This window comes from Centroberyx gerrardi, chromosome 19 (assembly GCF_048128805.1).
Source record: "Centroberyx gerrardi isolate f3 chromosome 19, fCenGer3.hap1.cur.20231027, whole genome shotgun sequence".
NCBI classification, from domain to species: domain Eukaryota; kingdom Metazoa; phylum Chordata; class Actinopteri; order Beryciformes; family Berycidae; genus Centroberyx; species Centroberyx gerrardi.
This window is the reverse complement of record NC_136015.1, coordinates 9837234-9849220: the sequence shown is the minus strand read 5'-3', so window position 1 is coordinate 9849220 and position 11987 is coordinate 9837234. Positions and strand designations below refer to the sequence as shown.

The 11987-nt window shown below is 47.8% G+C and overlaps 1 protein-coding gene across 1 annotated transcript; it reads right to left on the bottom strand.

The window, feature by feature from the left end:
• Positions 1-19: 19 nt before the first annotated feature.
• tril (TLR4 interactor with leucine-rich repeats) lies at positions 20-3239 on the bottom strand. The gene has a single exon (XM_071919287.2). The coding sequence runs from the start codon at positions 3160-3162 to the stop codon at positions 643-645; it is 2520 nt and encodes an 839-aa protein (XP_071775388.1). The 5' UTR covers positions 3163-3239; the 3' UTR covers positions 20-642.
• Positions 3240-11987: the final 8748 nt, after the last annotated feature.

The following is an 11987-nucleotide window of genomic DNA, read 5'->3' as shown; positions in this document are numbered from 1 at the left end:
TGGGGATTTTACTTCTCCTTCATGTACTGCAGAATAATACAAAGTTCCATATAAAAGTATAAAAACATAGTAGAAGTTATACACAACAAGAATTTTTTTTCCTGCCAACCAGCAGCTATCATTACATATTGTACAAAATCATATGAAGAGACATTATGATGTCTATGAGTTCAATATTAGCACCAGTTGAAATCAGTGAACAATCACACATGCATACGCACTTGCACTCACACCAAGTCACACATTTAGAAACACTTGCAGGTGCCAGGAAATTAAAGAGGAAAGACACAAAGCAGGAAGAGGGAGTCAGAGGGGTCGACTTCCTCTAGTGTCTGAGAAGGTCCTGATGAGCTCAGCTGTTTTATTGTCACTTTAGTCCTGCCGTAATGACTGACAGTGTTTGTCTTGTGGTTAAAAGAGACAAAATGGTGAGACCGCTGACTTTGGTTTGTTCATGACCACAAACACTCCCGTGGTTTTAGTGTGATACTGCACTGTGTCAAGTGAAGTTCTAGTTCTGCATTCTAAAGCCTTGAGCTACACTATACGGATAGCAACACAACACACAGCATGTCCCCTCTCCAGCCGGGGCTACACACTTCCGTTTAATGTACAGGTAACATTTACAGGGTTCTTATGGTTCTAGTCAGAGAATCTCTGCATGTCACTGTCTCTGCGAGCAGTATTGTTGTCAAGAAAGCGGTCACAGGGGAACTCGATGAGGTCCCCCTCCTCTAGCGGCCCGAGTCGTGGCGGACGGCTGCTCTGGTAGCAGGTGAAGTCAGTGGAAACCGCGGCGGTGGCCATGGCGGGACGAAACGGTCGGCGGGTGGAGTACATGTGCCGCACATGCACCGCCGACTTCCTCTTCTGCAACCTCCGCTTCAGGCTCCGCCCCAGCCAGACCCCGCCGATCACCAGCAGGAGCACGGCGTTCCCGGCCAGCGTGGCCACGGTCACCAGCTGGAGGTCAGAGGTCAGACCGCCGCCTCGGCTGCGCCCCTCCGGGAGAGTGACCAACCCGGCGCAGTGGTCGCGGGGTGCGACCTGGCACACGGACCCTCCCACCACCCCTTCCACGCACACCATGTAGGTCACATCTGAGGTGAGTTCGCGAAGGGTCACTGAGCGAGCTGCGCCGTGGGCGTAAACGTAGCGGGGGAAGCGGTCCTGCGTGCCGAACCGGTCGAACAGAACCCGGTAGTGGACCTCGTCTATCCCCGGGCCGGGTCCTGGTGTGTAGCGGTGATGCTCCCTGGTGGTCCAGTGGACGGTGACAGTACTAGAGGTGACTTGGTCCACCGACACATTAGTCATGAAATGGCGGTTGAACACACACGGGTCTGTGATCACAGGTAGGGCCTCCTCCTGACCTGACCTCAGAAGATCAAATTTCTCTCCTGATTGGACGGGAGAAGCGGTGGTGAGCCCTGTGTTTGGATCATCAGGGTGTCCGTCATGGTTGCCAGTGAGACCTGGTGTGGTCAGTGTGGAAAAGGCTGGTGGATCTGTTCTCGAAATGGCATTTGACCTTCGTCTACCTTTAGCACGTGACCTCGGGCTGACTGACTCTTTCTTTGGTTTCTTTCTCTCCACTGAAGGAGAGGTTTCTTCCACCTCTGGACCCCCTTGGTCTCCCTGGATTCCCACCTCTTCCTGTCCCTCTCTCTTCCTTTTCTCTCCCTCTCTCCTCATCACCCCCTCCCTGCTTCCCTCTCCTGTCCTGTTCAAGTCTCCTGCTTCTGTCTCCTCAACCTCCCCCTCCTCCTGCACCTGGTCTTCTCCACCTTTCTGCCCTGTCTCCTCCTGCAGCGTTGCATCTCCCTCTCTTCTCCCCCCGTCCTCCACCTCCTTCTCCAGGACCCCCCCTCCCCGGCTCTCCTCAGGCCCGGCTTGGCTCCCGCACAAGTGGGTCCAGTTCCCGAGGGGCTGCAGGTGGGAGCTGTTCACATAGTCCAGATATTTCCCCCTCAGAGTTGCCGGGTGATGACACTGCACGAAAACAGTCAACAATTTGCCCTGAGAGTGTGCAGAGGTCATCCATCTTTTTAGTTCCTCCAGGCGACAGTCGCAAGTCCAGTTATTGCCATGGAGATCCAAGTCGTAAAGCACGTTGTTGAGGGCAAAAATGTCACCGGACAGGCTGGTGAGGAAGTTGTTCTTGAGCTTCAGCACTCTCAGATGTTTAAGTTGTGTAAAAGCCAAAGAGTCCACGTTGGAAATCCGGTTGCGACTGAAGTCCAGTTCCTCTATGCGCTCCAGAGGGTCGAGGAGAGCGGCGGGGATTTCCTCCAGCTCGTTGCCGTCAATCAGAAACTCTCTGAGGCTCGACAGTCCCTTCAGAGCCCCGCTGTCCAGACGGGAGATTTTGTTGTTGCTGAGGGAGAGTTTGGACAGCTTTTTCAGATTCTGGAAGACGTGGTTCCCGATGTATTGAATTTCATTTTCAGAGAGCAGGAGAGTTGTCAAGACTTTGAGTTGGGAAAAAGTTAAGACATTGCGCACGGCTGACTGCTTGTTATGGGCCAGGTTTAGGAAGCGCAGGTTGGTGAGCTTCGAGAATGCGTTTCTGTGAATGTGCTGCAGCTGGTTGGATTCCAGATGGAGATAGTGTAGATTAGTCAAACTCTTAAAAACAGAGTCCTGCAGCAGCTCTATTGCGTTGCCATCCAGACGCAGTTTAACAAGGCTATCCAAGTTGGCAAAGAGCTCTGGTGTGATTTTTTTGATGTCATTATTATTGCTGTACAGAATAGTTAATTTCTTCAGGGGTTGTAGAGTCCCAGTGGGTATTGTTGGTAATAGATTATGTCCCAAGTACAACTCCTCCAACTTGGAGAGCTTCTCAAATGCTTTGGGGTGAATGGTTTGTATTTGATTGTACTGTAAATTCAACCTTATGAGGTTACTGTACCGTGTGAAGTCGAAGGCGGAGATGTTGCCGATGAAGTTTCCCCCGAGGCTGAAGACCAGCACCTCCTCGGGGACCCGGGTTGCGGTTTTGGGCACGGTGCGCAGCCCGCGGTTGGTGCACAGGAGGTGCTGTGGGTGCTGACAGTCGCAGCGGTCGGGACAAAAGCCCGTCGCCGGGGCAGACGTGATAAGCCCTTCGAGCGACAGCAAGAAAAGGCATATGACCGCCACGAAATTCCCGGTATCCATTCCCACAAGGCAGTTGGCACAGCCGGAGTCTGATGCGGCATTCGCTTTGTGTTGTTCAGGTGCAGTCGCCCCTCTCCTCTCTCACACTGCAGGCTGATACGTCCATTATCCACTTGTTGCACTGGAAAGTGGAGAGAAAAGTGCTGCACACATCGGAGAAGCTCCCGGGTCCATCACTAAACAGGATTATCCATAGAATAAAATAATTTGTGCAGTGCGCTCTAATGCCGTCTGAGGAAACGCTCACCTCCCCAATAAGCCTCCATCCCCCCAAGTGGTCATCTGCTGCAAATTACAGAGCTCCAGAAAAGCAGAGTTCAGCGCAGAGCGCGCTCACACACACTCACTCACTCACTCGCTAACACACACGCACACACACACACACACACACACACACACACGCACACACGCACACACACACACACACACACACACACACACACACACGCACACACACACACACACTCTCTCTCTCTCTCTCTCTCTCTCACACACACACACACACACACACACACAAAAGATAGTCCCTCCCCTGCAACTCTACGTCTCTGCCAAAACCAGATGTGGACAACTCTTGACGCACGGGGTCCAGAGCTTTGCGCGCGCGCGCAGGCAATCAAACACACACACACACACACACACACACACACACACACACACACACACATACGTACGCACACACACGCACGCACACTATTGCATATATCTGAAACTATGGTGAGAAGTAGCCTAAACTGAAAGAGGTAGGGAGAGAGTGTGTGAGGGAGAGGGAGATTGAGAAACCCTTTGACCGAGTTTTCTGCGCGCCCCCGCAGCCACCGGGGGTCTCGGATCTGGATCCGATCCTCTGTATGGACAAAGCAGACGGGAAGATTTCCTTCCCACGGAGAGTCCCACGGGGACCCCGAGCTCTTGGATTCACTCGCACTAGAGCGCATATGGAGCAAACCAGGATCACTTACAATAAAAAAAAGAACGAAAAATATTCCTAAAATTCACACTTGAATTGTATTTACTTGCATGTGATATATGACAATTAGTTCTGTAGCTATCCTACACACATGCTCGTTGATGGGTTTTGCTCCCCACTACACCCAACGATCATCTGTCGGCTTACAAAGACTGACCGAATTAATTATTACTTTATTATAGACATTACTGAACAAGCATAATGGCGATCAACACGTCAACAACGCAGCCTGCATCTACTCCGTACAGTAGGAACACTATCAGCATGCAGCCTCACTATAATTTACCCACATGCGCTCATTAACGCGCCTTGTGCTGCTTGGGGAGGGTCGCGAGGAGCACAGATGGTTCACATTTGCAGGGGAGGAATTCGGGTCGTGATGTGTGTGTTAAGACTGACGAGGCGAGGTGCCAGATCTGAGTTAAAGATCTGCAACTTGAAAGTCCGGGAAATAAACGCAGGGGGAATGTGTGTTCGGTGCAGCGGGGCATGTGTAGAGCTTATAGAGAGGTCTGCAGACTGAAGAATGATTCTGTGCTGTGGACTTTGAAGGTTTGTGCCCCGGTGTGTGCAAAGCACGCAGTGCCGTTGCCAAGACATCTGCACATTTATGGCACATGAGGTAGAGTGCTTACCCCTTCACACATAGGGGTACTCAGATTAGGCCACATTTTTCTGGTAACTAGTAACGTTACGCGTTAGTTTTTTATTATTGTAATCCGTTATTAGATTATTTTTATTGCTTTTATTTTTATTTCACATTGTTCCATTTTTTGTTAGCGCAAATTACAAAAAAGTAGAGAAAAGCTTGAAATAGAAAAAAGTCCTAAAAACAGAGTAAAGTGACCAAAAACACAGTTTAAGTGGGAAACGCAAAAGTAGCCTTCTATAGGCTAACGAGTTACTTTTAATAAAAAAGTTACTCTTAATAAAAATCTTAATACTTTTAATTTAAAAAAGTAACGTTGTCGTGTAAATTGTTACTTTTAAAAGTAACTTTCCCCAACATTACTCTCTCTCTCTCTCTCTCTCTTTCTCTCTCTCTCTCTCTCTTTCTCTCTCTCTCTCTCACACACACACACACACACATGCGCCCACTCAATCTCCATGTTATAATCATCAATTTGAGACAAAGTTTTCTATTTTGCTATAAACTGACTCATGAGACCACGGCTGGAGATGTGTCAACCATGGGGAGGACAAACAGTCATAAAGCTCACTCACTCACTCACTCACTCATACACACACATTCACATAAATGCGTCCACACACACACACACACACACGCACACAAACGCTTATTTAACCGCCCCTGAGAAACAAGTGATGCAATGATTTCCAGAGCCGAGCTAATGGATGACTGTTGTAGCTGTAAGCTCCTTGTATTTCCAGCAGAGCAGGAGCCCACAAAGCTCCATGATTAGCCTCATTCTCATGCATATCTATGGGTAGACATCATAGTCAGACATTAGTCTTATAGTTCTGTGTGTGTGAGTGTGTGCATGTGTGTGTGTGTGTGTGTGTGTGTGAGAGAGAGAGAGAGAGAGAGAGAGAGAGAGAGAGGGAAATGCAGCCCTCGGGGAAGCCCCCTCTCTCTCAGGGAGGTCATTTCCTGTCTGCCCCCCCCCCCCCAACCCCCCATCCCTGTCTTTCCATCTTTCCGTCTCTCTCTCTCTCTCTCTCTCTCTCTCTCTCTTTCCCTCTCTCTCCCCCTCTCTCTCTCCCTCCCTCCCTATGTCTCTCGCCCTCTCACAGGAACACACACATTGAAACAACAGTCAATGAGCTCAGAGGTTTGGCCTCAGACACACTGGGACCAGTCCAGTTGTTTTATAGCAGTAGTCTGGCCAGTGTCAGAGTTACACTGAATAGACAATAGAATAAATAAAATAGAATGGAATACAGCAGAATAAGTCCAAATCTGTTATCTCTGTGTTATCAGAAACAATCGATGCTTAGCTTTAATAAAATACTATTTGCAGGAGGATAGCGGAGAGGGGGAACTGTGTTAAGAAAATAGTGATCTGCCGAGGCAAATGTTTTCCCTCCTTTATTCAAGAGAGCTCGGTGTGTAAATGAGATGGGCGGATGGAATGAAAGATGAAGAGAAAGAGGGAAAAGAGCCAAGTAATCAGACACTGAAAGAGGGATAAAATAATCAGAGGAACGAGAGAGCAGGGGGACGAGAGGCGGAGGGAGCGGAGATCAACGGTCGACGGATGCAGACGGAGTTTGTTGTGAGGGAAACAGTCTTCTGGAGTTGACCCAGATTCACAAAGACGCTCCGACAATAGGCAGCACCGAGGACCCCGGACAGAGCTGTCTGCCACCGCGCCTGCACACAATGAAGGCTGCAGACTGGTTTCGCCAGCCCATCCTTTCATCACCTCTCCCTCTCTCCTCCCAGCGGGCCTCTCACTGCCCAATCAGCAGGCCAGATGACATTTCATTCCCTCAACAGAGAGAGAGAGAGTGTGGGAGAGAGACCTAATTCTGTCAGAGGGAGAGAGAGAAGGTCTCGTACATCCGTCTGCACCTGAGCGTGCCTGTTTCATGGGACTGACTCATTTTCTGTGTGTGTGTGTGTGCATGTGTGTGTGTGAGAGGGAGAGAGAGAGCGTGTCTGCATGAAATAAAGAATATCCAGGTCAATGCAGGTGAGTTTGTGTGTGTGTGTGTGTGTGTGTGTGTGCGTGTGTGTGTGTGTGTGCGTGCGGAAGCGTACACAGGAATGAGATGATACTGCAGTGTATGTAGGTCGTCTGGGAGTGTTATGTTTCTCCACTGTAGTCTTCAGGTGTTGAAACACCTTCTCTTTGAAAGTGTGAGAGCGATAGAAAGAGAGGGAGAGCAAGTGTGTGTGGGGGGTGTAAAGTCAATTTGTTTTCCGGATCTACAGCAATGTGCATTTTCACGTGCACCCATAAGAAGAATGAATAGTGTATGTACCTATTGTCACCTTTATTTCATATGTTGATACATTGAATTGTGTCCTCAGTCAAATAAAGCAAAGCAGAAAGCAAAGAAAAATAAAACAATGAGTTATGCATTTTGAGTGAACTGTCCCTTTCAAATCATATCCTGCTGCACGCCTAAAGTGAGAAACAGAGGTTGAATGCAACATCTTACCATAAAGAAGGCATACACACAAACAGAGATTTAGCATGTACACACACACACACACACACACACACACACACACTTGCACAGGCGCACACATACACAAAGGCCTACAAAATCACAAAAAACAGTGGGTGATGCCCTTGAAGTGATGATTTACCACACACAGCTAAGGGGGCCCACTGAACACGCACACACACACACACACACACACACACACACACACACACATACATACACACACATAGCAGGGGTGACAGTGCAAGGGACTAATGAGCCTCGCACAAAGTCACAAGCTTGCAGGAAGCGGCGCGATTGGAAACATATGCGTCTTATTGTGTCAGAGCTCAGGGATCTCAGAGGCTCACTTTTCCCCACAGGCCTAAAACGCACCCGAGAGACGAGCCGTATATGTGAAACAGCCTCGTAATGTAACACTGCATGGAAGGAGCACATATCTGGGGCTCATGATAGCAATCAGGGCAAAGGATGGGCCGGGACGCAGATGAACAGCAGCTTTGTGCTTCGGATTAGCCCTCAACCGGAACTCTGATCAATAGGGAACTAACTCAAACAAACAGCAGATTGGCTCTATCTGTGTGTGGCGGGGCTGGAGAGCATGTGTGTGTGTGTGTGTGTGTGTGTGTGTGTGTGTGTGTGTGTGTGCATGGGTGTGTGTTTATGTGTGTATGGGAGTACGTGTTGTTTTGTATGCGTGCTTGTATACAATTTCTTCCTCTGTTGCTTTAAAGAATCAATGGGCGGGGATGAAAGAAGCAAGAGAAAGGAAAGAGAGCAAAGCAAAGGGGAGGGAGGAGAGAGGGAGAGAGGTGGGGAGGGATGGGGGGGTAGTTGGGGGTTTGGAGAGTTTACATGAGCAGCAGCTGTTGGGATCGTTAAGTGCTTTAGCTAGAGCCGGGGATCTCGGATCCAGCCCTCACTCACATGCATGAACTGTGTGTGTGTGTGTGTGTGTGTGTTTGAGCGTGTTTAAACGCTTAGAGGGGGAGATGGGGAAAGAGACTGCTTACCCTCTCAGCAACATGTGTCTGTGTCTGCGCTGACATGTTTCCATGAGCATGACATAAAAGCCTGTCGTTATGCTGTATACATATGTTACACACATACAGTAGGTGCACCTATGCTGCAGGTTGGCCTCGGTGTACAGTCTGTCTGGCCGGAGCTGCTGTCGGTGTATAAGGAGAGTGTGGGAGCACCTGGGCCCCATGCCTGCAACAAACCCCCCTCCTCCGTCCCACCATTCCCCTGCTCGGCCCAGCTGGTTCCCATCGCAGGAGGGAGAAATGGAGGGAAAGATGGAGGGGAGGTGTGGAGGAGAGAGGGAGCGTAAGGCTGAGTCCCGCTCCAGTTGTACATACAGTATTCCCGGCAACAAAAAGACACTCTTCTCTCTCACTTCTTCTCCAGATCCCCATCATGATCGGAGCAACAGAAGAGTAAGTCACAAGCAGCGGTGCAATGGAAACGCACAGTGGACCAAATGGCTGATTGCAATACCACTAGCGCATCGCGAAACGTGGGAAACGCATTTGCCCGGCATTCCTTCTCCGCTTCGGGGGAGCTGCGGCCTCCTCCTGACCTCCCGGGGTCACGTTTTGTCGTGGAGACGAATACGTCGAACGAGCGGAGGGGGGAAGAGAGGGGGAGAGAGGGGAGGGGAAAAGGGAACGGAGGGAGGGAGGGAGGGAGGGAGGGGTGGCACAGCTATCGGGATTTCAGTCAGCCCTCTGAGAGTTAAGAATGGAGGGAATAGAGGAGGAAGGGGAGGGGGAGAGGGAGGTACTGGACATCTGGAAAAAATTATGGAGCATGCCATTACTCTGTTGAAAGGGGGAGAGAGGGGATAGAGAGAAAGCGTAGGGGGAGATAGAGGAAGAAGGGGAGGGTGGCGTAAAAGATGATGTGTGTGTGTGTGTGTGTGTGTGTGTGTTGGGGAAGGGAGGGGGCAAACCTTTGATCTCCCAGGTTTGATAGAAACTGTCTGCACGCACATAATCAGCCTCAATCACATAATGGCACTGAGGGTAATGCCTTTAGCCTTAAGATCACTGGGCTGCATGGAAGATAACACTCCTACTCACGCACACAAACACCCTGAAAACAGTGATACACAGGGTTGTACACACACACACACACACACACAAACACACACATGAAAGCATGCACACACTGGCTTTGCATCACTCAGAATAACATAATGCAAAGCAAGTTACAAACAAAAGAGGGATTACAGAAAAATGGGGTCTTTATGAGTCATTAAAACAAAGTCGTCAGTAACTTAGAGAGCAGAGACATCTGATCTGCAGCTGTACACTCCGTCTCCCACACTGCTCTGTTTGCTCCTGTACAATATCGCCCTCTGCAGACTCACACCATTATAGCAAATAGAGGCCCTTTTTTTTGTACAGTGCATACTACTACTAATAATGTAATACTGTATTGGTCAGAGGTCAGGCTCAGCTAGAGAACAGAGCTTTTGGAGATAATCGGTGTCTTGCTCAAGGACACTTAAGCAGCACAGACTTTCTTACGGTGTGTAACGCAACATCAAGGCAGTTTCTGTAATTCTGTGTTTTCTTTGCCTGCTTGTCAGCTGAAGTCAGTCAGCAGCGTTGTCAGCATCAACTGAGTGACAAACCAGCAGCGGTCCATGCAGTGAGAGACATTTCCATCTACTGTATGAACACAAGCTGCTGTGGCGATTCATTTTGGAGAATGATGTCTGGTGTGCAGTAACCATATCTAACCCATAGATGACACTGTCATACATAATGTGTGTGTGTGTGTGTGTGTGTGTGTGAGAGAGAGAGAGAGAGCGAGAGAGAGAGAGAGAGAGAGAGAGAGAGCTGTAAAGTAATAGATGTTGTTTTATTTTGTTGCATAATGTATTGCATCATGTGGTTTTATGATTGACTGTTGATCAGTTAGATCTATAGGCTTGTTCTCTGCAACGTCCTTTGAGACATGCTTGTGATGAAGAGCTGTGTAAATAAACCTGACTATATATAGGCTATATATATATATATTATATTGGCATGCGCAGAATTTGATGTCGACTATCACCTATCACTACCCCACCTTACAGCTCTCTTTCACTCTCTCCTCTCTTTGTTTCTTTACTGAGAATAACTTCAAAATGTGTTACAAATCAATGTAATCAGTGTAAATTTAATGGCATTTGAAGTTTGCTCCCTCACTATGTCAGTTTGTAGACAGCTGTGGTTGAGAGTGTGTGTGTGTGCAGGTAAGTAAGGGTGTGGTACAGTATGTTATGGCTCCCACTGCCTTAGTTAATCTGGTAATCCACCTGGGTTTGTCTATGGATAGATCGGTGATACATACACTGATAATAATAAAGTCTCTCTCTTCCTCCTACTTCCCTCTCTCCCTCTGTTCTGCGTGCAACACCACACACATCATGTGCCTACTTCTGCAATCAGCATTCATAAGAAACACAGCCAGTTGTTATGTAGTCCGCATTCCTGTGAACTCCAAACACCACTAAAGAGCTTTGTCAATTCTCTGGACACACCCAATGCTGACTCTCCTTTCAAAGACTTTTCCCCCTTTTTGTTTTCCCTTCCCTCTGTTACCATAGAAATAGGCCCGGCAGGAAGTGCCAGCCTCATGCCCATGCAAAGGAGGGAATTTGTTTCGTTGGGTAAACAAATCCAGGCATGAAGGTACAAGGAAAATAGAGGACTGACTGAAGAGGGCTTGCTCCAGAAATGACGTGACCAGGAGCATAAAGTAGACTGTATCTGAGAAAGACAAGGCAGAAACACACATGCAGACACACGCTCGCTTACCCACTCACTCACTCATTCAGTCTGGGTGCACTCATACTAAGTTTCCTACTTCTCTTACTTACTCATCATTTCAGTGAATAGTCAAACTGTTGTGGGTAAAGCCATCTTTTGCAACCAGAAGGAATGAGGAAAATCATCATACAGTGTTTCATGAGGCTGTGTACTGTGGTATGAAGCAATGAGTGTTGACAGATTATTAATACATATCTTCACATCTATCTCTCTCTTTGGGGAAGCAGGCTTTTATATGTGTATGAACTGTATCCTATACATTCCGCACCAGCCATTAAAAGTAAATGAATTCAATGGTATTTCCTGAGCTGGGAGCTTAACCGGTGACGGGCTATGAACTTATCTGACGGGCTTTGAGTTTATCTGACCTTTGATGCTGCCTTCAAGAACGCATACTTCCGAGTTCAAAAGTCATAAATACATCTTGGTGCGCAGTCAAGTTTTGGATTGGAAATAATAACAAAACTGACTGTTTTTTTTTTGTTTTTTTTATGGCTGTTTAATAGAAGTCAAGGAGCACATAGCTACGCTGTGCTGCAGTGGTGAAGATGAAGATGAGAAAATGCACATCAGGCATGTAATAGATGTTATGTAGTTAAGTTATTGAAAACAAAAAATGCTAAAACTAAGGGTGAAAATAGAAACATACAACCACACTACTTATTTACATAGAATACCAAACAATATAATATAATTATAAAACACATAACTTTAACCATTAATTGTTATGTATGTATAGAATATTCTGACTTTTCCAGTCATATTTACTATTTTATGGGTCGTTCATGTGCACTTTTAGGGTAATACAATATTTCCAACAGCACTTGAAAGCAGCACGAGGCTACCTGACGCACTATGAGCTTACCTGACGCCACACTCTCACCTGGAAATTT